This window comes from Grus americana, chromosome 2, assembly GCF_028858705.1.
Source record: "Grus americana isolate bGruAme1 chromosome 2, bGruAme1.mat, whole genome shotgun sequence".
Classification (NCBI taxonomy): domain Eukaryota; kingdom Metazoa; phylum Chordata; class Aves; order Gruiformes; family Gruidae; genus Grus; species Grus americana.
In genome coordinates this window covers 54,818,814-54,844,917 of record NC_072853.1, presented here as the reverse complement: position 1 = coordinate 54,844,917, position 26,104 = coordinate 54,818,814, and the positions used below count along the sequence as shown (strand labels likewise).

At 43.1% G+C, this 26,104-nt stretch overlaps 1 protein-coding gene across 34 annotated transcripts in view; it reads left to right on the top strand.

The window, feature by feature from the left end:
* Positions 1-26,104, top strand: part of EPB41L3 (erythrocyte membrane protein band 4.1 like 3) — a 96,502-nt gene that overhangs the window by 15,528 nt on the left and 54,870 nt on the right. For all 34 annotated transcript variants that reach the window (XM_054815702.1, XM_054815711.1, XM_054815708.1 and 31 more), the window contains exons 2-3: positions 15,098-15,306; positions 20,606-20,803. In XM_054815702.1, coding sequence (XP_054671677.1) covers positions 15,109-15,306; positions 20,606-20,803 — 396 coding nt within the window. In that variant the 5' untranslated portion in view covers positions 15,098-15,108. The remainder of the gene's footprint in view (positions 1-15,097; positions 15,307-20,605; positions 20,804-26,104) is intronic.

Here is a 26,104-nt window from a genome sequence, read left to right as displayed (position 1 = left end):
AGTCTTTCCTCACCATTTAACTTTTTGTTCAGTAAGGGCTGAGGCAAACATTTGCCAGCATACCGAAAGGGACCTGACACTTTTGTTGCAAATAACTTTTCCCCAAAAGCACTGCTTGTGTTGAAACGGTTTGGGTTCTGGCTTGCAGCCATGGGTTCACCTAAGCATATTACAAGAAGTGACAGGTAGACAGAAGTAATACATATTTTAATGTGCTTGACTCGGCTAGAGACCATAAAATAGGGTAGACTAGACTTTCCTTTCCCAGCAGATGTGAGCTTGCTCCCAATTTATTAATAAGTTACGACGCTGCCAGCACTGCCACTCGGGTCACCTTAATGGCCCTGAAGCTCTTGAAAGCAGATGAGAACATCAGGTTCCTGTGTTTTTTGGAAGATGTTCTCAGCTCCTGTGAAGCAGCTACAGAAAATGTGCTGAGGGGTCACCCCAGCCAAATTGCTAATGCCCCTAACACCTGCCAAGGACTGAGGTGACTGTTTCTGGAGTCGATATTTCAGCAGTGGATGGAAGCTGTAAGTGAAATTGGAACTGCTTCCAATTGGTACTCCCTAATACTTTAATAAACAAGAGAGTATTACGGCTTGAATGCACTTTGGATACAGGGAGCCACAGTTGTTCTAATATAAATCATGTGCACTCTGTCACTGAAACTAGATCTCACACATTAATAAATACTTTACTTGTTTGAATGATATTCAGCACAAGAGAAGGAACTTTTTAAATACAAAATGAAAAAAAATCAAATAACATCTACCTAGTTGATGGCGTTTTTTCCTTACTTTTTATTAAGATAGTTTTCTTCCACTTGGGACATCTTTAGGCAGGAGTTTGGAGAAAACAGTGTGGGATTATGAATGGATAAAGGTTAAAACTAACTTGTTAAGTGTCATAATATAGTGAAAATATTGAACACTCTGCTACCAGGAGGTATAAAGAGTAGTATTGTTTTCAGACATAAAGCCGTCCTTGCAATCTGTTCAGCACCAGTAAGCCCAGTTGATCTTCAGCTGAAAGTAGGATTTGGATGCCATTGCTCGGGAAGGAGGTGAACTGATGGGAAAGAGAACAGAGGAGAGAGAAAAGAGCCTGAAAGAGGACTAAAAATAGGACTTGCCAGAAGATGCAAAGGAGAGAGTGGTCTGAGGGGTGAACGGCAGCCGTCTGCAAGCTGCAGGGCCATGTTACGTATCCACCGTCGTCAGGGTGAGGAGGAGTGTGCCTACATTTCAAGTAGGAAGAATTAGGTCAGACATTTGGGAAAATTTTCCTAAACAGCGAGGCTAGGGAAGCAGTGGAATAAATGGCCTGTGGGGAACACAAAAACTTCAGCATTGTGGGATTTTAGTAACAGGTGACATAAATATATAGCAGGTAGAGTTTAGACAAGGGGGGCTGGGAAGGGGACCCTGAAGCACGATGTCAGCATGCAAGACACTTCAAAGCAATGAGCCTCCTAATTAATATCCAGCATGTATCTGACGTGCTTGTTTTGTTGGTGGTGCTTTTGGCATACCTGCATGGCTGCATCTCTCCAAAAAAGTTTGGTGGCTGTTGCTGCAGGGATAATTAGTGCTGTTCTGGAGCTGGGGGAAGGATTAGTTGGTTTCTTGCTTCTTTGCAAACCTTTAAAAAAACCTGATTTCTGAAGGGTAAGGTTTCTGTGGCCCCGGCTGTGGTGAAACATGCATATAGCGAAGGCAATGGAGAGCAGTGTGGGTTGGACCCCAGCTGCAGGGTACCGCTTCCCCAGCGCATTCGTGACATCCAGGGAGGGGGTGGATTACCTCATTCATTTTTTAGTTTAGATGTAATGGCCATGTGAATATTGGCATGGAGATTTCTGTCCCCACAGAAAACAGACTGCAGAGTGAACAGAACAGGGGAAGGAGAGGTGAAATGCAACTCTTGTTTATCTGGCATCAGCCATAGCTGCTAGAAAAAATTTTTGGTTGTAGAACCACAATTTATGATGAAGTAGGGAATAATTCTCTGTATCTTCTGCATATTTATTAGCTCTTCAGAAGGTTGAATTGTGCACTAAAATATCAAAATTGTTTGATAAGTTAAACTTTGAAATTATAAATGCCTTCTTGGGTGAATCTTTCCAGTAAGGAGCGAGACAGTTACCTTTTTCACACACACACACACACACACACACACATAACACCACATAATGTAGAATATAAATTGAATTTTACACGGTGTGATCTGAAGGGTACTGAAAGAAACAGATTGGCATAAAATAATCAGTAGATACAACACACAGCGGTCCTTTGTCACATGCCCAGAGAGCCTTGCATTGGGTCCTACATAACGTTAGGAGGAAGGATGGAAAAAATCACTGTTTATGGAACTGTTTCACTGATTTGGGCACTTTCCTGGTTAGCACACAAGACAAGTTTGAAACTCAGCACACGGAACAGGGTCCGGTATTGAAGTCTTTCACTTTATTTCTGAATTGTAGGATTCTCCCTTAAATTAAGGTAGATTATTTGGATTATTTAGTAGGTACCAAATTAGTGGTTTGTAGCCCTAAAAACACACTGTCAAATATTTAGCAGTGCTATGTATAAGGAAAAGTACATGAGGAAGGAAATATTTCAGGTTGTAAAGTCATTCATTCCTGAGTTAGGAAATAGCAGCATCTAGCTTAATTACCTTTGCTTCTGCTTTCAAATTATCAACTTGATACAGAATAGATTTGTATTTTTTTTTAAAATGCTCAGTTCCTGTTGAGTAATCTAGAATGATTTATGTGACTTACTTTCTTTTTTGAATCCCCAGTGATTTAAAAGCTGCAAAGAGCTTTTCTTCCTCTTTCTGCTGCAAGAGTTTGTCCATTCCCTCTTATTTTTGTGATTAAGCTGCATCACTGCCACTTTCTTCTTTCTTATTCTTCCCCTCCTGCCTTTCTCCCCTATTTTTTTCTGACTGCTGTCTTGTGGGGGCACTTCAAGCCCCATTGCCTTAACCCCTTCTGTCTGCTCTGAGCTGCTGTCATTTTGATGTCTTAAGTCCAAGATAGTCGTACGCATCAAGGAGGAGTTGCCAGATCTGGTGATACAGAATCGTAGAATCACAGAATGGTTTGGGTTGGAAGGGACCTCAGAGATCATCTAGTTCCAACCCCCCTGCCATGGGCAGGGACACCCTCCACTAGACCACATTGCCCAAAGCCCCATCCAGCCTGGCCTTGAACACTTCCAGGGAGCCAGGGGCATCCACAGCTTCTCTGGGCAACCTGTTCCAGGGTCTCACCACCCTCACAGTAAAGAATTTCTAACATCTAGTCTAAACCTAACCTCTTTTAGTTTAAACCCATTACCCCTTGTCCTGTCACTACATTCTCTGATAAACTCCCTGATACCATCTTCAGAGACAGCATAATCCAGTAGAATATTGCATCAGGAGTATATGAAGTAATTACTATATAGCTGTATGTATAGCATTTCAGGGTTTAATAGGTAAAAAGGGTTAGACCTTCTTTAAAGATACGTGTTTTCTTTGTCAGGCTGTATTGGATGCTGGTCTTCAAACCCTCAGAGTTGAGCGTAGCTGCACAGACAGTGACAGGTTTTGGCTTTATTGGGATGTCACGTGAAGATGCAGAAAGCTTGCTCTTAATTTCTTTTAGAGCTCATCATGCAAAGGACCCTCAGGACTTAACTCGTATGCATTGGGGCAACATGTGCACGAGCTTCCTGTGCTTTGAAAACACGTAACTAAAATGGTCCTAAAACACATAACAAAAGTGTAACTGAAGCTGGGAGAGAATCCTGCTTACTCGGTGATTTTAAGTGAGATTGCTCTACTCTGCAAATGCCTGGATCCACCATAAATATTCTTGTCGTCCGTGCGTTTCCACTGACCAATTCGTTCCTAGAAGTCCCTGCTCCCACACCATCTGTAGGTCTTGGTTTGCATCCAACACATTATTTAACAGCTGGTGGCTTTGAGGCGTCAGGGCTGACTGCTAGTATGTGCACTTGAGTTTTTTTGGGGGGGGATATGTTGAACTGCATTTTCGGAGCTGGCAGTTTCTCCCGGTTGATGGTCTGGCACGCTGTCGTCTGCGTGGGGCTGGGAGGATGGTTTTGGACTGACAGTATAACCTGGAGCACGGGTGTCGTGGGCAAGCGGCTGGTGCCAAACGAACGGCGTTTTTTGTAATCTGTAGCAGGTTGTTAAAGCGCTGGGGAGCGCGGGGATCCCAGGGGAGTTTAAGTATAAAAAGCTGGCTGGCTGATGCTACAGTTTTGGTTGTTTAGACTCGCAAGATTTTAATTTGTTTGGGGAGCCAGCGGTTTCCTGATGCAGTGCTCCAAACTGGAAAGTCTATTACTTGATATTGCAGGGTGTGTTTTATGTTCGAAACTGACGTGAATGCCCAGGAGATGAAAATCTAAACACGAAGTGAATAATCCATTTCAGAAAAACAAAAGCTATTACGACTAAACACGCTGTGGCGCCTCATCATGAAGCCTTACTGCATCAGACCAGTTTAATGCCTTCAAAAGTTGAAAAGCAGGATGTAAAATTAGTATGGTATTTGGGAAGAAAAGAAAAAAAAAAAAGGAGGATGAAGTAGGAGCACTTTCAGCCCCAGGCCTCAGCACGATCGCTCTCCTCGCACAGAGCTGCCTTTATGTAACTAGGACCCAGTCTGGATTCCGAGGTGGTTCCTCTGGTTTTTTCGCTGCCCGTGACTTCTTCCTTCCTTTCGGGTCTGCCTGAATTTGAAGTTTTCCCAATTGTTTTGATCCAGCGTTCAAGAAAACCTGCAGCTCCCCGGTGACGGAGAGCAGGCGCTGGTCCGGGATGCCATGGGGGAAGCCATCGCTGAAGCGCCCTGTCTTGCATTACCCGTGTTGGATGGCTGCATCCCAGAATAAATTAAAAAGCTCAGTTCTGGGCAGGTTTATGGAAAACACTGTGGCCTGCTGAAGCTGAGCACGCTTCAGGGCAGCAGTATGCGTGGGCCCGTGCGGGGGTAGGAGCAGAGGAGCTCTTGGCCGCGGTGATAACGTGTGTCTTGTTGGGACGGAGCAGCGGCAGAGGATGGAAACAGCAGTGGCTGGCTGGAAGAGGCATTAGCCTGCTGACTGCAAAATGTCTGTCTCCTCTGCCCCAAATGCTTCCTTCTTTTCCATCTCTGAACCACACTGGATTGGAGAAAAGGCTACAAAAATGTAAAAAAAGAATCCACCCAAAACCATAGAAATGGGTAAAAATCCATTTACTGCAACAGCAAAAATGTTGTAATACTACGTTGCTTTTGCAAGTAGTAGGCTGGGGAGGGTTTAATTCATCAGTGAGCAGTCCTTTGTGACTTTTAAAGAATAAAGCAGAAAATAACTGGTTTCTTTGCTGAATTCTAGTTAGTCAGATGTCCAGGAAATCAGAAAAACCATGCTGATATTTTAAATTCAAGTCCATAATTTTTTTTGTTTTACATTGTAGGCTTTTACCTCACCTGAGCTGGAAAGATAAATGTCTGGTGGGAGGGAGCAGGAAGCCCTGGGAGGAGATGGGCTTGATGCTCTGTTCCGTACCTCGCCTGATTGCCCTGTTCCGGTGAGGTTAGGCAGGTCACCAGGCTGGGAGCACTGGGGCACAGCCTATTTAGGTGGTGTATGAAACAGAAAATATTGTTCACAGGTGTTACAGTATTTTGGCCTGAGGGTAGTGTGATGATGTAGCACACCTGCCATGTGTCAGCAACTCGTGCAACTCTTTTCTTTTTAATTTTGAATTGATTCTATTTTCTGCTCAATGTAAGAGAAGATGAACTTTAATGATCTGGTGCCTGAAGCAAATTCATTAGCATTAAATACAACTTTTAAATAGTGAGTGATGCATGGCGGGGGGGGGGGGGGGGGGGGCATGTGAACATTTGGCTCCAGAGCGATTCAGAAAGGTCAAAACCTCACATAAATGTAACCCAAGTAATCAAAGTCACTTGTCTGCAGAAAATCGGGGTGTGCCATTGAGGGCTCTTTCTTGCCTTTTTAGTTGCTGAATGAAATATTTATCAATCAGTTGTAATCACAGCACTACAAGCAGTTTTGCTGTGTTTTCTTTTGCCTCGATTTTTTTTTTTTTTAACTGAAATGAGGAAAGAGTGAAGTTGGGGGTGTTTCTATGCAATTCTGTCATGACCAGCATCTGTGGGATGCTGCTGTAGTTTCTTCATTTCCTTCTCCTCTTCCTTACATCTGCCTCCGCCCTGTAATTCCCTGTTGTTTCTCAGCATACTTATTTATTATTTGTGTATTATTTCTACTCCCCCTTACCTTCCTGCAATTTGTGTGGATTAAAGCTTTTTGGTGAGCAGACACTTTGCTGAAGTCTGTTATAAGTAGCAGTTTCTTGTGTTCCTCAGGAGTCTTCCTTTTACCTTTTTTTTTTTTTTTGTGGTGAGGTTTTTGGGGGTTTTGGATTTTTTTTTTTTTTTTTTTTAATGAATGAAATAGCCATCATGCTTGGGGTTAATCACTGTGCGCTTCTATAGTTACACCCAGCACTCCAAGTAAGGTGTGTGTTTGCCAGCTTGCGTGTCTGGTCTCTTCCAGACGGGAGCTGCCTGCAGGAACTGCAGTGTGAGCAGTGACCACCATCCTACTTTTGGAGCTGGCGGATGAGTCCTGGCACTGGGGGATGAGGGGGGCAGAGCCAGCCCCCACTCTTGGTGCAGGGAAGGGTGCAGCGGCAACTGCACCCTGTGCCTGGAGACCTGTGCAGAGAGTTTGGTGGGAGAATGCAGTTCCCTTCTTCCTCCGGTAAATCAGTGTCTGCCCATGGGGGAAGCTGCTCGGATCAGCAGAGTGGGGAAAAAAAACCATGAGTTATGGTGGCCTGATTTTTCTTGTCTCGTTCTGAAGTTAGGGTAGCCTTGGGGTACTCTAGGTGATATGACCTCCAAAAGGTGATGTGGTGTCTTCAGGGAACCTGGTTGGTCATACTCTTCCTAAACGTTGCGTGCTGGAGGGGCAACAGAAATTGCAGTGATTCTGGGTTTTGTTGCTGTGGGAAGCCACCCATCAGGAGAGCAAAACTGACCCAGGTAATCTCACTGAATCATAAAAATGAAAGGTAAACAGGAATAAAAATGTTATCCTGTGCATCCACGTGCTCTGAAGCAGAAGCAGATATATGCATTTTGTGAATTCAGAGTTGCCAACCCAAGTGGAAGGGGTAGCAAAATCAACAAAATTTTAATTGCTTATGCTTTCTAAAGTTGCAGAGAATTTTGCTGCTGCTGTTTATCTGTACATAGGTCTCCAGCGATGACTCCACACAGCTATAGATAACCTCTTCTTGACTGTCACTATAGTTGATATACTGTCTACTCTAAATCCCACTTAATGCCAATCAAGTTCTTGCTCCACTCTTAGCAAATGCTTTATTACCTTCTGTCTGCAAGAAGCTTGTATGTATTGCAGGGCTCTTATCAGCTGCACTCTCTCTATTCCCGTTCCCAGGGTAAACAAATTCAGCTCCTTAAATGTTTTTCCACTAGTCACATCTTCTAAACCTATTATCGTTCATCCTACTCTCCTCTTGACATTCTTTAATGCCTATTTTTCAAAAAAATATGAATCCCAAACTGAAATACAATATGGCATATACTTCTCCCTGCTGCTTCAAAGGCAGAACAGCTCCAGCATCGTGTCCCAGGCTGAAACCGGTCTTGCTTAACGCGTGGCTTCAGACCCTCATGCTGCTTCATTCCTGCTGCCTCGATCCATAGCTTCCCCATCACTTCTCACTCTGTTACCCTTACAGAATATAGTCAGATTCAGTACGTATATGGTTTTCTGTCAGGTTGCTTTTCTCTTCTTTAAGTCTGGTGAGGGTGCCAGCAGCGTGCCCCAGCCTCCCCAGTGTGATGCTGAGCATGGATCGGGCACTCTCCCTTCCTTCGCTGATGCTCGAAGGGCTGCGATTCCTCAAATTGAGAAGTTCTCACAGGTTGTCATCGTGCCACTGATAACTGTTCGTAGGCTATGGGGTTTGTGGGGTTTTGTTAATCACTTTTACACTTTTTTTTTTCCCCTTCTTTCTTTTTTCTTTTAATCATTTAAACTATTTCTGTTGTTCGCTCATGAAAAAGTCATGCGGGGCTGTTTTAAAAGCCTTGCTAAAGATAGACTCTGTCGTCCGTACCACTTTCTTTTTATCAGCTGGGACAGATGCCCTGTCAGAGAGAGCGAGAGAGACATTACATTAGTTTGACATGACTTTTTGATGCATTCATGTTGACTCCGTGTGTTTGGTTTATTTTTTTTTCTTCTAATCTCATTATTTTTAGAGGATTAGAAGCCCTTTAGCAGTGTGCTCCAGTAACTTCTCTGGTATTAAAAGTACGCTGTAATTTCTGGCTTTTTCGTCCCCGCTTTCCTCTGTAAGATCGGCTGCCGTGTTGGGTCTTTCCATTTCTTTTAGACCTCACCTGGCCTCTCTGGCATCTGCAAGGCAGTGGTTAAGGGTTCAGAGATGGTTGCTGGTAGTCCCCAAGCACTGCAGGGACATTTCCAGTGGTTCCCGCTGACTGGAAGCCACCTGGCTCGCTGATGTTTGCTCTGATGTTCCTGCGCTTGCACGTCCTGCACGTCAGGTGAAAGATGCCCCGAGTGTCTGGTCCCAGCTAGCTGCTGTGAAACGAGGCACTGAATAATTCAGCCTTCCCTGTGTTCAGCAACAGGCCTGGTTTTCCTTCTAGTGTATTTGTAGACTCTCCTACTGTTTGCTGTGTCTCTTGCTGATTGTAAGTCACTTTGCATCCCAGTCTTCGTTTCTCCTTTTATGTTGATGTTGGTCTTTTGTGTTCATCCCTGAGTCATGTGTCCTTGGTTCTGCTTTGGTGTACAATTCCTTTCTGATATATTCCACCCTCCTGACGCTTCCCATCCCCACCCTTGCAAGGCAGAGGATAATCTCTCTGGAAACACTCAGCTGCTTTTCTTTCGGTGGTGGTGCCAGAGAGGTGCATGCATTTCTGGGGAGGTTGGGGTCCTTACAGGTAATTCAAGTCTGCTGTTGCCTTTTTGTTCCCTCCGAAGGGTGTATCCGTTGGTATTGAGGTGTCTCCTCCATCTCCTCCAGATTACACGACTCCTTCCTCAGGTGATGCTTCTGATTTTCCTTCTTTCATCTTCGTGGAGAAACTTTAAAAAACATCTGTATCATGCACCTTGCTAGAAGGCCAAACACGTACTTTAACTCATGCTATATTTTGCAACACCTCCAACCAGCCTTTCTTTTTATTATTGCTTACTAACTCCTCCCTGTCCTCCCTGAAGTCTCTGTCCTGCACGTATGCCTGGGCCCACGGCTCGTGCCACCAGACCTGTCAAGTCATTTAAGCCGGAGCACGCTGTGCTGGCAGGATTGCCGCACCTTCCTCTATCAGTTTTCCTCTTGCCTCTCTTGTTATCAATTTTTTTACTTTCTTTCCATGGTTTTTTTTTCCCATGTGCTGACTATAACGTGTTTGTGTTTATGTTACACGTCTGTGTTAAGGTGCAATGCTAAACTCACGGCCGCGTTAGACAGGGTGCCCACCGATGCCCAAAGGACGAGTGCTGTCCCACCCTGCCCATGCTGGGGAGGTTCAGCCCTCCCAGCTGAGCTACCCGCCCCCCAAAATTACACTGGTGCTGGCACGAGAGAGGTGACAGGAGCATGCAACATCCAGTTGCAATTTTGGGGTTGTTTCCCACCCGCGTCCGTTCAGTCCCCATCTCTGCAGTCGCTTTGGCTTGTTGGTGTCCACTGGAGAAAGCGTAACACCAGGGGCGCCGGGGGATGGCGATGGGTTGTAAGCGTGGGCGAAGTGCAGCAGGGGTCCTGCCCATCCCCTCTCCTGGGGACCCTGCGCCGGGCTTTTGTGGCTTAGGTGCCTCCTGCACCTGAGGACAAATTCACCCAAATTAAAGAGGATCAACAAAAAATGGTCGTTTCCCTAATAAGGAACCCAACGGGAAATGAAGTGAGCTGAGACTTCAAGCAGTTTGATGAAAACAGTTTGTATTTCAAGCTTAGAAGTTGGTGTTCTGGCATGTATTCTTTTCTTGAAACGTATATTGACATTTCTGTTTCTGCTCATAGCGGCAATATTGCTCTCCATATGCTCTTCTCATCAGCATCTCATCGTTATTGGATAAATATGTCTCTCGTTATGCGCAACATTATTTTTGAAGTATGGAATCATTATTTTGTTACATAACTTCCAAATTTGGACCTTTGCAACGATTTCTAATAATCTTCAGAAATTGTAATTAAAGGAAAACTTTACACAAAGAGAAATAATTAGATCAAAGAAGCATTTAAAGGTAAATCATTAATCTGTGCATTACAGGAGATAGTGGCTATGTATAGTTCATTTAATTATACTTGGTTCAATTTCGTTTTGTCATTACATCACAATTTATTTGGAATTAATTTGCAATTTCTTCTGTAATATGATTTCCATTTGCTTAATATAGCAGATATTTTCACTAGCATATATTTATATATAAATAAAGGTTTATTAATGACTGCTGGGTTAATTAAACTGTGGACTTTGCTGTCAATTAGCTGTGAATTTTGTTGCTCAGTAGATGCAACCCAGAAGGTCTGTGCTCAGAGAACAGGAGGCAAGGAGTCAAATAACTTGCTGAACGTATGCATATATACGGTAGATTGTGACTGTCACTTGCTGGAGGGGGACCAGGTGACGTGGCCTGGGCTTTGCCTGCTCAGAGAATTATTAATAGAGGATAACATGATTTTGGTTCCCGTGTGGAGAAAAGGAAATGATATGCTTTAAGTCCGTAGCAAGTAATTGGTAATAGAAATGGTAATTTCCCAAGCTGCAATATGTTGGTGGCTGTAGGTGACAAGGACTGGGTGTGTTGGAAGGTTTTAGGAAGTGCAAGTGCAAGTGGTTTGCAAGTTTGGCAATCTGTATGTAGTGTCTTTACTTTGGATAGTGTAAGAGTACGAAAAGATTTCTTTTCTGTGATTTGCTCTAGGAGAAGTTATTTTTAAATATGTCACGTAGTTTTCTGAAGTTGTGTTTTAATACCTTGATAGTATATTAATGTTTATCTTCCCTTAATTGTTCTTCTGCAGCACTGTCAAACAAGTTTTAAGCTTCTACACTGCTGAAATTATATGTATTTTTAACTACATTTTTAAGTTGTCAGTACAGATTAAAACTAGCTATTTCTTGGCTTCTCTCTTTTTTTTTTCCCTTTGATTAAAAGACTTGATTTTCATTCTAATTGAATTCTGTGGCCAAATTGACTTTAGCCTTAGACTATGCAGTATTAGCAGCATCTGCGTTAAGTTTGGACTCAGCTAATCTTTTGGAATCTTTGAATATAGGGTTGTAAGCCAAACCTTAGCTATCCAAGAGCACATCTGGCTTGCATAGTATTACCTCATTTGTATAAGGTAGTGCTCTTAGTTTCTTTTCATTAGTTTGTTTTTTGTTTGCTGGAAAGGGGAATTTGATACAGGGGTTGTGTTGGCAACAGAAACAGCTTAAGGAACTTCAGTGATTTCTTTCTTCCTGTAGTGAAATTCACATTAGAAGTCATGATTTTGGTACATGGCCAGGTATAGTAAATAAACTAATAAGACAAGTGTGTAGACACTACCAGCTGTTCTGTTGGGTTTGCTGTGTACAAACAAAGGTAGAGTTAAACATTGTTAAATTTCTTCAGATTACTGCTACTTCTTCCAATTAGTGAAGCTACCGCTTCCTAGGAGAATCGTGCCTTTTATAAAAAATGAAATGCTTTCAAAGTTCATTTGGATAAGCAGCTGTTTGCTGAGGAAGGCAAAACAGCCTTATTGGTTTGCACTGAGAGAGGAATGTTGTTTTCTGTCTTGTAATTTAGGTATTTTCAACCTGCACTAGATGGAATGAGATAAATCTTAGCAATACAATCAGCTGAGGAGTTTGTAAGAAATTGGGTTCAAAATGTGTTTGCTTTGCTTCTATTTACATCTGTAAGATAGCAGCGCGAAATCAATAGTATTTTGTTCTCAGTATTTGTTATTAAACATATTAGTATGCGTAGGGAAATAAAGAAGACATTTGGAAATGGGTAACCTTGGGTTAATTAAATCCATCTGCTGTCTGACTAATGACAGGAATATTGTATCCAGGGAATCGCTTATGCTAAAAGATTTGATAGCGCACAGAAAGTTTTCTAACAAAGCACTCTCAGAGCAAGCGAGGACTCGTGTGTAACTGGAGAGAAAACCAGTGCCAGGGAGTAACTCACAGTACCGTCAGGCTCAGCCCCGGGCGGGAATGTCCCAGAAGAAGTTAAAAGAACCACGTTCCTTGTTCCTTTCGATGCAAAATGATAACTGGCAAGAAAAGTAAAACTTGTTTTCATCTCATGCTACACGGAGTTGTGGTTTATGGGGCTAATTTAACTGGCTGTGTTTCCGTGCTCACGAGTAGCTGGGATACAAACGTTCATTGGGAAAGAAGCTATATAGGCTGCAAAAATGACCTTCCAGAGACGCCGTGATGGCAGCTGAAGGAAGACAGACTTCTGATTTGTATCGACTGCCAACCTGATCCTATATCAATTAGTGCCTCAAGATACTTGGGGTGACTGTTTCCAAACAGCAAGTATGATAGTTGCGTTCTATTTACACTGCTCCAACTCATATCAAGAGGGGGGAAGAAAAAAAAAAAGACTTTGTACTACAGCTTCCGCTTTGTATTGGTCATCTATGCTGTTTGGTGGTGTTTGATCAATGATTTTTGTAGCTGTAAGTTAGTTTTTAATTACTTCTTAATTCATAGTTTCTGCAAAAGAAAATCAAATACATAGTTTGATTTTTATGAATTAATTATTTGATCAATTTGCATTTCATATCTTCATACTCTTGTACAAAACGTGGTTTGGGGGGTGGGGGTGGGCTTGTGGAGTTTGTGGAGACCTGAGTGCTTTTAAAGCAAGGCATCAGATGAAGAATAGTTTATTCCATGTCGATCTGACAGATGGGCAGAGCAAAACTCTGAGAGATTAACATTGTTCTGCAATTTAATTTTTAAAGCGTGCAAAAAAAGAGTGGCTTAATAGAATTGAAAATGGAGGGTGGGTTTGTTCGATCTACGTCGGAGGAACTTGTTTAGGCTTCCTTCGTAGCGAGTCGGACGAAGTCGCGCTAGTACGTGATTTATTTCGGCTTAAAGCAGGCATCAAAAATAGGTCAGATGAATCGCCTTCTGGAACGTCTGGTTTTCTTCTCCACGTTTAAAGTGGCCATTTCAGATGTGGGCATCTGAAGTTTGATTAGGTGAATGCCTTTCTGACTGTTACATTTTAAAAGGCATGACTTAATTATTGGTTTTTGTAGGTGCTAAAGACAATTTGTTAAACAGTACATTTTAAAAGGTATTTTTGATATAACTGTGCCAGTTTGAGTGTAGAAATTGATGATGTATTTCTAAACAAGCATGTCACACGTTAGTACTTTGAAAATGTGGCCTGAAGCATAAATCTGCCACGTGCGCTTTCTAGTTCTGCTTCTCTCTCGTGCTGTTTTGGCGTGCAAGAGGTGGGGTCGGGCACCCCCGTCCTCACGCGTGCTGCAGAACCTGAGCGCAGGCTGAATGCTGGGCACTTGCTCGCTGTACAGAGACAGGCATGTGTTCACTGGAGAACTTAGGTCTGAAAGCGCAGAATACAAAAATGAGTTTCAGACTAGTAATTGGCCTCCTTTAAAACATTTTCTGTCAAGCAATGTAGCTTACTAAACATTTACTTAAAAAAAAAAAAAAAGTCCTGAACTTTTTTGGTGATCTTTAACAAACCTGTTTCTAGTAGTAAACATTGTAGTGTATGTTAAGAGTTGACAGTGAATTCCTGGCAGAAGAATTAGCAGATGTATATTCTGTGGAACTGCTTCTAATTACATGGTAGCTATGGTTACCAGGTTGAAAGAAGTCATGGCCTGATGATGAACAGAAATAGATTGCAACAGACCGGTTTGGTTTTGAGTTGCTTAAAAGCAAAATGCTCCAGGATAAGACCACGAGGACTAAGAACGTACGAGTGACAAACGTAGAGGCAGACTCTGTTTGCTGAACTGGCACAGAGTCTGCTCTTTCAAATCCTTGTTTTGATACAAAATCACAGTATTTTTTAAAGTCGGGGTTTGTGTCTCTGTAGTTTGAGAGTTGGGTGCCAACCATGTATTTGTAATCACAGTGTAATGAAACTATGTACTTGAAATAGTTAAGATTTTGAATGAATGTTGCTGATGTTTTCATTTTGTTTTAGTACTGGACAAACTTAAGTTCCAACAGACTTTTCATAGTCAAGGAAAGTCGTGTGCACTTTACTTTAAATCTAACACTTAGAATGACTTAATGGAAGTATTTATCTTCTGGTTTGGATGCTCCAGCACTTGGAAAGAAATGACAGAAGTATGGGTTAATTCAAGCAGGAAGGACAGAACCGTGCTTAAGGACAGTTGTACACTTGCACTGATGTTGGTGGGCCCACTTCACATGTTTTTAGCATATATGTTGCCTGGAAACATCAGAAGTACTTGAGTCCGTTTCCAGGAGGGAATGTAGGTGTTAAGGAGTTCAAGCCCTGTTGACTTCAGCGTAAAGAACAAAAGATTTAATGTTTTCACAAGTTTCCACGTGGCTTAGAAACTCAAACTGCAGTGAACCGTATTGGATTTAGGGCCCTAATTCACACAAGCTTTTCTCAATGCGTTACTCTCCTTTTATGAATTATGAACTATGTAGAACTGTATGTCTATATGTAACTTCAACGTAATTCCTATCAGTCTGTATATTATAATGTAGAATAAGATTTTATGGCAACGTGCTCTTCCTCAGAGTACGGATGCGTTTAGACCTGGTCTTTTGCACCAGGGAAGCTTTCCTGGAGATCCTCGTTGGGCCAGTAATAGCCACTTTAGTTTTAAAGGCCGAGCACGTTAAGACTGAAACTTTGCGACTGATGCTTCTCCATTTTGTAAGCCTAGCCTACAAATTCACGGCTATGAGATCGTACTCAGTCGATCTGCTCGCCTTGTTTTACAGAATAACCAACCATGACTACAGAATCGGGATCGGACTCCGAGTCCAAGGATAAAGAGCAGGATCAGCAGGAGCGCCCTGCACAGCAAGGGGCGGCGGAGACCCAGCCACAGGACCAGCAGCAGCAGCAGCAGCTGAGCGAAGAGCATCAAAACGCGCTCGAGCAGTTCTCGGCCGTGGCAGCCCACAGCACACCGGTGAAGAAGGAGCAGGTAAGGGAGCCCATGCACGCATGCTCGCTGCAGGCAGCCAGCTACGTGCCCGCTTACTGCTCCTGGGAGATAACGAGTTGTGGAAATTATACATTCAGATATGCATGGAGGGCTGCTTGGTGTGATGCTGTAAATCTTGACTGGTTGGTCTTTTGCATTTAAATAGTAATAGTTCTCATGCAGAATGTTTCGAAATTCATGCCCTGCTCTGTTCTTTCAGTGTCAGTTGCCACCAGCCAGATCTCATGCGAAGCGTGGTACCAGTATTTTACAGAAAAGCCTTTCTTAAACCCAGATACTGCTAGTTCATTTCTGCCTCCAATGCTTAAATATAAGGGCAGTCTTACTAACTAAGCAGGAAACATCTTCGATCTTGCATTTGCATTCAATAGCAAACAGTGCCAATTTTTAAGAAGCTGAAAATGTTTTCAGAGTTCATTTCTTCGACACCTGCTGAAAACTGATTTCATGCTTGCTTGTGTGATGTGTGAGCCATGAAGAATCTGTGGTCCCTTAAGCTTCTTGTAGTTCTGAAATGACTGCATTATAATTCCTTTAACTTTTCAGGTAATAGGTTTCAGAAGAGCTATCGCATGCTTTTCCATTTGGTTCATTGTTGCACTTATTAAATTTGCGGAAGCTGCTTTCTTTTTGCCGTTAATGATTTCCAGTCAATAGGATTAACAGGCATTGTTCTTCATGGGTAAGTGACACACAATTAATGAGGTACCTGCAAATCGCATCCCTCAGCTCTGTAAGGTTCTGACCCCCATCTGATCGCACTCACCTTTGAAGAACGGAATGAGTCAGTCCAACTCCTACTCGCCTCCACCCTTGAAAAAATTGAGATTGTTTGAAGTGGGATCCTACTTATTTTACCTAGCTGGGAGACAGTGCTGGTGAAGCAAGCAGACGTAAGGTGTTACTTAAAATCAGCACAAGTGCTCCTGTAGAAGCTGTTTGGGGCTGACTGTGGTCTTGGGTTTTAAGCTTTAATCCACAGAGCTACAGTCCGAACTTACTGTTGGTGGGGAAAAAATGGGAGTGTAAGCAATTTCAGATACAAAGTATTTTTGTATCATCTCCCTCATTTAGGGATGCATTACCTAAATACTTGGGATAACAAATGTTTCTGGGACCAAATTAAAAGAGGTGTCATATGTCTGACTTCTAATATCTCAAGAGGTAGACATGGCAGGGTAGAATTTCTGCTGTTTGTTGCTATTGAAGAGCAACCATTGGAAGAACTGCTTTTTTTTTTTTTTGATTGCTAACCATTTTTACCATTAATAACCCTTGATCAGCCTCACTCCATGCCCACCAAAGACCTCTCTGCTCTTGCTTCAACATCCACCGATTATGTGTTGGCACAACTCTTAAATTGATCAGAAAACGCATGTAATTTGTTTGGGGAAAAGAGCCAGACTGCTTGTCGAAAAGAGAAAGGTGCTGTGCAAGCTGGTCATTAATTTGAAGTGTAATTCTATCAGGCCTAGACATAAGTATTATTAATTTTGTTCTTCCAGACATCTTTAGTAATCTTTCTGCCCAAAGTTTCTTTTCATCTTAAAAAAACCAAAACAAACTCCAAAACAACCACAAAAAAACCCCACCCTTAGGCACCAGACCTGTCCATCTGTGTGTATGGAGATGTGAGTTTGGAGACCTGAGACGTGCTTGTGTGCTGCGTGATCCCTTCTTTTCCCAAAGAAGGTGACCTGTGAGCCAGTGTCTGTAGAAGCCTTGGTAGAAGAACTGGGTTAGCGAAGGACGTGTGAGACCTTCCCATTGAGATCACCAGACTGAAGCCAAAAGTCCCTGTTGTAAGCTGACTGCCAATTCCAGCTGCAGTGATCTGCCCAGTACATTTCGTAGTGGCTTAAGTGCCTGCATCACACGAAAGAACCACGTAAGCACAGCACTAAGAGACAGAGCTACTGGCAATGGTGACATTAAAAAAGCCAAGAATTGAAGGAGTAATGGGTATCATTCTCTCACCATCTGTAATCGCAGTGAGGAAGTTGATGATTTTTGCTATTACTCATATGAGAGAACCTTGGGAAGAAAGATTTAAGTTACCCATCCATGACAGTGACTTTTTGTTGTCATTCTATACACATAAAAATGAACATTTTTATGAAGACAAAAAGGCTTTTTCATGTTGAGATTGGCAGTTACTACAGAAATGAATCCTTTCTATCAGGTATAATAATGCAATCTTACGATCTTCCTGCCTTCCTATCTTGTTGAAAATGAGCTTGAAGGCATCGCATGGGTTGGCCATGGACATTTTGGAGCAACTATCATAAGTAGATGAGATTCATGCATTGCACAAGCTTGGTAATACCACTTCTTACCCCAGTGAGAAGCTGAGAAGTGTCAAAGATCATTACTGCTGAATCCTGTGACTCCAAAGGCTTGCTTCGAGAGGGGGGTCCAGCTTCAGAAAGAGTTGAACATAGTGTCATGGTAAGGTACAGTAATATAGAGATGAGAGAGCTTATGCTCAAAAAACACAAACCCTTGAGTAACTTGTGCTGCACTAGAATTTAGTCCACAACACTGAAAATATTGCAAAAATATAGCACAAAGGTATCTTGGGGAAGAATTTAGGAGAAAATGCAACTATGCTTGCAGAGTTCTAAGTAATTCACTGAGTACATGAGTTTTTCACTGACCGCTTTTTTTTTCCTAGATACCAGGATGTCAGGTTTCTTTAGGAAGAAGAGGCTTAATACAGTCTGAAAGTACCTCAGTGCCTGAACATGTCAGCATAGTTTGGGGGATCTTCTCTAATAGTTCTTGGCATGTTTTGTTCTCTAGACAAATGAGAGAAAATCCTTTGTATGATTTTAACCGAGACACATTCCCCTGATCTTAATGTAGACAGGAACCTTAACAAACAAAATAACCTCAATATCATTAAAAAAAAATATAAATAAGCAAATTTCTGCTGTAGTCTTGAGTTACCAAGTATCTTTGTGTGAAGGAAAATAATCACCGATCCATAAGGATTCATCGAATTTGTTTGTAGGCTGAAGATGCTTCCAAAACTTAAATGGCTGATGGGTGCCCTTGTGGGCTTTTCTCTCAAGCAGCTTTCCTGTTTTCTTTAAAAAGATTATTTCTGTACATCTGTTTGGTGGGGGTGGTTTGGTTGTTGGGTTTTTTTTGTTGGTGCAGAGTGTTAATTCTCACATGTGAAACTAAGGACCCACTGGCGATGAAGGTATATATCTACCACTTTTGCACCTACACACGTGCACCTTCCATGACAGATTTCTTCAACAAAACGTACGGAAATCATCAGAGACCCCCTCTGTCCATCAGCAGAATCACAACTGTTCACAGAGGCCCTGGGAGGAGACATCTTCAGTCTTGTTTTTCTCCTGGTGCAGTAGGTTGGACCACTTGCCAGCTGGCCGCAGTTGTGGTAGAGGCGTAGCTGGACTCAAGCCTTGCTCTGAGCCTGGGGGACTCTTCCCCTTCGTCACAGCGAACGTGAGCGTTAAATGCTCAGCGAACAGCTAATTCGCTGACATATGTTGTGCCCTTCATCTCCTGCCAGCCTACAATGTATGCAAGGACCTTGATGTCCAGACATAGAGCTGGTGTCCAAGTGCTGGAAGGAGAAAGTCCTCCAGTCCTGGAGCTAGATGGCAGAAGAGCCGGTTGGTGCTGGGCTGCTCCTGGGGAAGAACACTCACAGCTCAGGGGATGATGTGCATTTTGAAAGCAGCTCTTGCTTTTTTTATTTTTCTAGTCCCAATTTCTTCTAGTTTCTCCACCCAGGGAAGCCCAGGAGACTATTGCTATGTCCTCTCTTGCAGGGAAAGGAGGAGCCTGGGGTCTTGCCTCACCTCTTTGCAGTTTGTTGGGGCTTTGGTGGGAGCTGGCGCTGTCAGTAGCACAGCCGACTCCAAATTCCTCTTCCCCCCATTCACCCGAAGGCAGAGCGGAAGCTTATGGCTTGTTTTTACGAAATCTCTCGGGGAGAGTTCCCTGTGATTTAGCCGTGCACTGTTGTTGCTGGTTGTATGATGCTAGGTTCTTCTGGTCTCAAAGCAGATTAAAGCCTTTGGACAGATTTGCTGCCTTCTCATGACGTTTTATTATATACAATGAATGGAAACAGACTTGGAGGATTAATTTACAATATGCAATGTTTGTTGCTTATTACACTGAAATCATTCAGAGCCAAACCAGTTATATCTTTTTCCTTATAATGAGATAACGGAAAGATGATAGTTTTCTTTTCTTTTATTTTTTATTTTATTTAAGCTTTAGCTTAGACATTACTGCACTGCTGTTGAGGTTTTGTTTGGAGACTATCAGGGACGTAACTGATGAGAAAGGTAATGACTGCGGCACAGTGCTGTTGCTAGGAAAGGCGAAATGCTGTAGAGCTGGTCTGGCTTTCATCTAGTGCCATGGAGAGGACCTTGGGCTGTGCTGTATCACGGTAACTCTTCAGATGGTCTGACCCTCAGATAAACCCAAGCAAAGTAACTGTGGTTGTCTCTTCATGCCCCTTTTCCCTGCAGTATATTTGTCTTTCAAATAGCACCTTCTTCTTGCCAGCTTGGGGGACTTACCGGGCATCTGCAGAGAGCAAAATTCAGCCTCTCATCCTGTACTTATCATCCATTAGCCAGCTGGCTGCACATAAAAGTTGTTTGGCCCTTCGCTTCCATCCTGTTCGTTTAACCCTTTGCTCGGGTGCTTGGGGAGCCTTTCGCTCTCCCAGGCATGTCAGCATCCCCCTGCGAATTCACACTGTCATGGGGAGATGCGTGCCCTCATTCAGGGGACTGTTTTCTCACTGACAGCGAAATTAGTGCACACCTGACGGTCTTTTCCTGTTCTGTATGACACCATGGAAGCATCATATGATTTAATAGGTACAGGACTCAAAAGGAGTATCAACAAACTGTAGGAATATCTGTTCATCACAACGTTTACCCATTTTACAGCCTTTCCACAGACCAAAAAAACAGGTCCAAGAAGTCCAAGGCGGATTTTGTACCTGTGGAAAGAGTAGAAGCCTAAAGTATTTTCATGCATGTCCCTCCTCCATAGGTATTCTGTACCTTTTGGAGTAAAAGAGAGGGCTGGGAGTAATATGGGCAGTACGGGAAATCTTTTCAATAGGTGAAGAAGGCTCTGTCCTGCATCAGGGGCTTTCTCGTCCAAGCCTCACGCTAGGCTTACTTAAATGCGTGGGTGCAGGGTGCATAGTGTACTTCATGGCATGATTCGTTTGTCTCACTTCAAAAAGTATCTTTCTTTTTCTTTACAGGCCACAGACAAAGAACAGGAGTTTGCTGCTGCAAGTGCAAAACAGCTGGAATACCAGCAGCTGGAAGACGACAAGCTCTCTCAAAAATCATCGTCTAGCAAACTTTCCAAGTCTCCTCTAAAGATCGTCAAGAAACCAAAAAACATGCAGTGCAAAGTGACACTCCTGGATGGATCGGAATATGCATGTGAAGTAGAGGTATACTGCTTTTTGTCTTCTTTTTTTCATCCAGTCTGGAGGAAAATAGTTGAAATTAGATTCTTAATTCAAGCACAGGACTGAATAGCCTGATATTTCGCCAATGCCAAGCACAGAGATGCTTCCGTTATTTTCGCTGGTGGTTGAAGACCTTGCACAGATTTGAGATGGATGAGGGATTGTGAGCAGTGCCTGGAACAGCCAGAGACTTCGGATTAATTTTATGTCAGTACATGCCACAACAGAACGCAGAAAATGAATTATGGGCAGCAAAGCCCATAGACAAAGAAGGATTTGATCCCATAGGGCTTCTCTTTTCCTTGGTACTCTGCTGAGTTCAGACTCACATTGAGTCACCGTCCAAACAGTAATTCTGACCACCGTGAGATTAGCGGGGGCACGAGGGACACCCAGGGGAGGCAGGGGAAATGTCAGAAGGACCAAATAGCAGTGAGAGTGTGGGTTTTGTGTGCTTCTCCATGATACCTGTGAATCATAACTGTGTCTGAACATTACTGGCAGAAAGTTGCGGGTGGTTTTCTGTCAGGAAATTTGCCTTCCCTGCTGGGACTTTGCCAGGAGCCTACTTTTGGGAGGGATGATCTTTGCCGCATTGTCACTTAGGAACCAGTCTGTGCCTGCGGGCAGACCCGTGCTAAGAGGTTGCCTTGCCTTCAACTCCAGAAGGCCATGGAGAAGCAGAGCATGAGTGAATTCTCATAATGAGCATGAGTAAATTCAGCATCTTAGAGTGAACCCATTTTTCCATTCAGCCTTTCCAGCCGTGTCACTGAGGTGGTCTTTGGGCAGTGGACCAGCCTGTCCTGAGCCTGCTTTAGGTCAGGAGGCCACAAGCAGTGTCTGGGAGGGGAAGGGTGTGTGTTGGAGGGCTCCTCCTTGAGCAACCACAGGGTGCGATGGGGAAGAAAAGCCACCTGGGGAGAGCAGAAGAGTATAAAAGGGGAGATAGGATAGTCTGCAGGCCTCAAAGGGGAACCCACAGGGACACGAAGAAGGAGAGAGGGCAGAGGAAGGGAACCTGACCAGGAGCCGGTGCCTGATGTCTTTACAATCAGATTGCGCTCAGCCCTTGCATCCTCCAGCCGCTCTTGTTTTAAGTGCTTTGGAGAGTGGCAGGTGAGGAAGAACCTTATGATTTTTATTTAGCCGTGGCTTTACAGTTTGGGCCAACTTTTTCTATGCTAACACAGGAGCGGTGATTTTATTACTCTTACAGCAACTTTGCAGTCATGCTGTCGAGTATCTTTTAGTTTCACTGGCCAAGTCCTGTGTTGTTTTCTTCAGACTAGCAATAGCTATCTGGCCACATACTTTGTGACTATTAAATTGTCATTTCTTGACCTGCGGTCCCGGTTTTGTCTGTCAAGAATAGCGTGCAAACCATCAAGCTGGAAGAATGACTAATACTGGCTTTGATGGAAAGACTCACACTCGTTTCAGCTTTTGCCACTTGGTTATAAAATGTGAGTCACTTTTTGGAATACAATCAAGCAAATTTTACCAAATAGGATTTCTATGGAAATCTTGTCTAGCAGGCTGAGCTTTATGAGGATATAAGATGGAGCAGAAAGGGAGATTTGTTATGTTAGACTTCCACTTATGCAAAAAAATGCTGTGAATAATACTTTATTTTAGGAAGTTTCACTTTTTCGCTAAACTTGGACTCTGTTGGAGTTAAAGTGTCAAAATGCTAGCATATAGAAGCCATCACGTTTTATTGCTTGTCAGATTTCTCTGCTCTGCAAGTTCTGAATACCTCTTGAATAATGTCCAATATAAATTTTGTATGCATTTTTTTCTACTTGCACTGCTGAAATATTTTGAAGTTGTATTGACTGTCATCAATAATCATTTTATCTGCTTCTAAAATGGTTAGACTTCCTAGGCAGAGTGTAATATTGATGAGAATAGAGCTTTTAAAAGGATGAATTCTCAAATGACAAAGCTATGATGATGAGCAGACCATTGGGTGCATTGAAACAGAAGTTAGTTAGGAGGCACAAATATTTCAGGGAGCAGTTTAGGAGGCACAGATATTTCAGGGAGCAAGTGCAAATGGAGTGATGCATGCATTTGCATACCTTAAATGGACAATCCAGACTTGGCATCCTTCCTAGGTGGTATTGTCAGCATACTGTGTGTATTGCGGATGCAACTGCAGGTCCTTCTCTGGCACAGCCGACTCTGGCCCATGGGAACGTTGGTAGATCCCCAGGGAAGTCCACATTCCATGTGCATAAAGTTCAGCTACAGCAAAAGGATACTGTGTCCAGTCAAGGGAAATGATGTGACTTTCACTGTGCTTTTTTCTCCCAGGGAGAAAAAGTATATACAAGGGGAGTTAGTAGGGCAGGGAGACTGAGGGTCTGTCTCAGGAGACATCTCAGGAAACCATGTAGGAGGCTGAAGGTGAGATTCTCCTACGGTAATTTCGTGTAATAACAAAGTTCTGTGGCTGTTTCAGAGAAACTCAGTGCTGCAGCATGAGAAATAATCTGTCACATTTCAGAAAAACGCTATCATCTTTTAAGGATCACCTACAAGTGAACTTACTGTATCCTTTTAAACTGGGGAAATACACACACACACACACACAAAAGTATGCTGAAAGACCTAACAAATTATGAAGGCCGGTAAATTCCCCAAAATTAAAGTAAATTCCCCAAGATTAATTCCTTAAAAGAAAGGGGAGAGGAGCAGACAACACATGTCAATCAAATATTTAATATTTCCATTCCTTGAGTTTAACCCACTTAACTGTATCTTTCGGTGTGGATGGTGGCCCAGGGCAGGGATGTGACAATCGGTGGATGTGAGTCAGAAATGTCATCCCATGTTGTCAGCTCCTGTCTTCTAGCTCTGTCTGTGTATCATGCTTCTACCCACTGAAGGCTACAAAGCAGTGTAATCTAGAAGTACCAGAAACTTAGAAACCTAATTTTGAGCTAGAATAGTAGCTCTGTCGGTGAATCTTGATTTGGACATGGGCCAGATATTTATCCCTCCAGAATTGCATTCCCTAGTCTGGGAGTTGGAGATCATTATAGAATCCATCAGTTACTCTATAAAATGCTTTGCAAATGACAAATGCTTTTATATATGTTAAATATTAATATCATTTAAAGGAGCTTATTGCTCTCAAGTAGAGCACAACCTACAGCTTTTCAATTATGTGTTCATCCAGTTAATGACCTGACAGCCAAAACTGCACATACTCACAGATTGAGATGCTTCTGAGGCGGGTTTGGTTAATCCATTATCCACTTGGTGTCCTTTGTTTCAGAAGCCCCTCTTTCTTATTCCATATTTAATGTTGAGCATCTTCACTGCCTTCTGCTGTATCTTTCAGTCTCTCTCACATCCAGTACTTTGCATTTGTGACACCAGGAGTTTTTCATATTGTATGAGGTCGTATCTACAGGGGAAAATGTAGCAGAGGTAACCTCAAAGCTGAGGTTAACAGTGGTTCATCTAATGTGGTATCCTTTCGGTGGAAGGATCTTAAGCAAATGCCAGGTAAAAGCTTTCCCTTGAGGCCCCTGCCCGTCTGCTCTATCTGTCCTGACCCAGAAAGTCATTCATGCAGTAAGACATTACAAGCCCAAACCAGGTTAGGTAGGTAACCCAACCTGTTCATTCATCTTCCTCCAAATCCATAAACCAGAAGCGTTACCATCTGTACCCCCCACGGCTGCTCTCGTTGGGGAGCCTACAGATGGTAGCGGTGGGCTTATTTAAGATGGGTATTTCCTGTCAGAGGTGGGATGGCCACCTAATGGTGCTTTGCCTGTCCAGGGACAGCTCTTGGCTTTTGGAGCAGAAGTATTTGCTGTACATTGACGTTGTCCCTGGTACTCTATCAAACAAAACCAGCCTAAGGATCACTAAGTGGTTCTCCCACATCATGAAGAAGCTGGAGGTTTCTAATGGGCTCAGTCACAGGAGTCAACACAGTCTGCTCAGAGGGATGCTGAGCGGTGGTTTCCACCTAGACGTCCACCTCTGCTGGAAGCAGTTCTCCTTAGGCTCTTCATTGCACTCTCCCAGCCAGCATCAAGATCAGAAATGCTCTTTGTCAAAAGCGGCCAAGTCCACAGCTGCAGGGGCCAAAACTGCACTGCAAAGAGGGTGCTGAAGACGTCTCTGTTAAGCCAGCTAGACCTATACTTTGTATTTGTTCGTTTGAAGAACCAAAGATAAAGCAAGATCTAAGACTGCAAATTGATTTCAGATCATCTTAAAAAAGACAGTGAACACATTAGTTCAGGCTTTTCCTACAATATAAGAAAGCAAGCAGAAATAACTGATTTCTGGGTTCCTCCCACTTTAAGTAGGGGTTTTCAAGTGCTGTAGTACAATTACGCTATTTCTAGGACTGATTTCCCTCCTCTTCCCTCTCTGCCCCATCTCAATTTTCTGTTATCTAGACTACTGCATTTTAATTAAAAGATGCAAGTGGAACCAGCTGTCATCCTCTCCCTTACACGTAGCCTAATTGGAAGTGTCTTCCTAAAACAAGTTGGAATTTGCCTTCATGGTTTCTTCTCTAAACATATACATGTTATTAATTGCAAAGTGAGATCAGGAAGCTCTAACATAATCTGTCTAAATAAGTGGTAAAATAATTAGATTTAATTTTCAAAGGCTCGGCTGTCTGAGCCCATTGGTAATTTACGTTCTTTCTTCATTCCTCTACCGCCCAGACTTTCTTATTGTGCAGGACACCAGTAAATGAAAACAAATGTTTCCGTCGCAGCCCGCCTGTGGCATCTCTGCAGCCCTACATCGAACAGAGTTGCCATAGGATTGAGATAGGCTGCAGAGAACATGGAAAGCTGACGTCTCAGAAAGCATTGCTGGTATCCCCTCTTCGTGGTGGGTGGGGGTCAGCTGAGGTAGGAGGGGACTGGTAAAAATACACTGTGTTTGGGCTTGTTTTTTTTTTTTTTTATCCAGTTTTCTCAGTCATGCTGCCGCTGGGACCTGGGCAGTAGTTGGGTGTCCCATGCTGTAGCCGCTGCTACGCCTTTGTAATGAACCTCTGGTGGCTTCCTCCCTGATGGAGACCCCGGGTTCTTAATGGGTTTCCCCACATGCTCAGGTAACTTCACGGTAGCATGCTTGAGTTGAAAAGATGAGAAGTTTTATTTCTGTACATCTAAAAGCAGAGTTTATAAATAACACGGACAGAGGCAGACTGGAATGAACGGGGTCCCCTTCTGCCCTGTACAAGTATGTGCTGAAACTCCTTTTTGGAGACAAAATGGATGTGAAATAAAT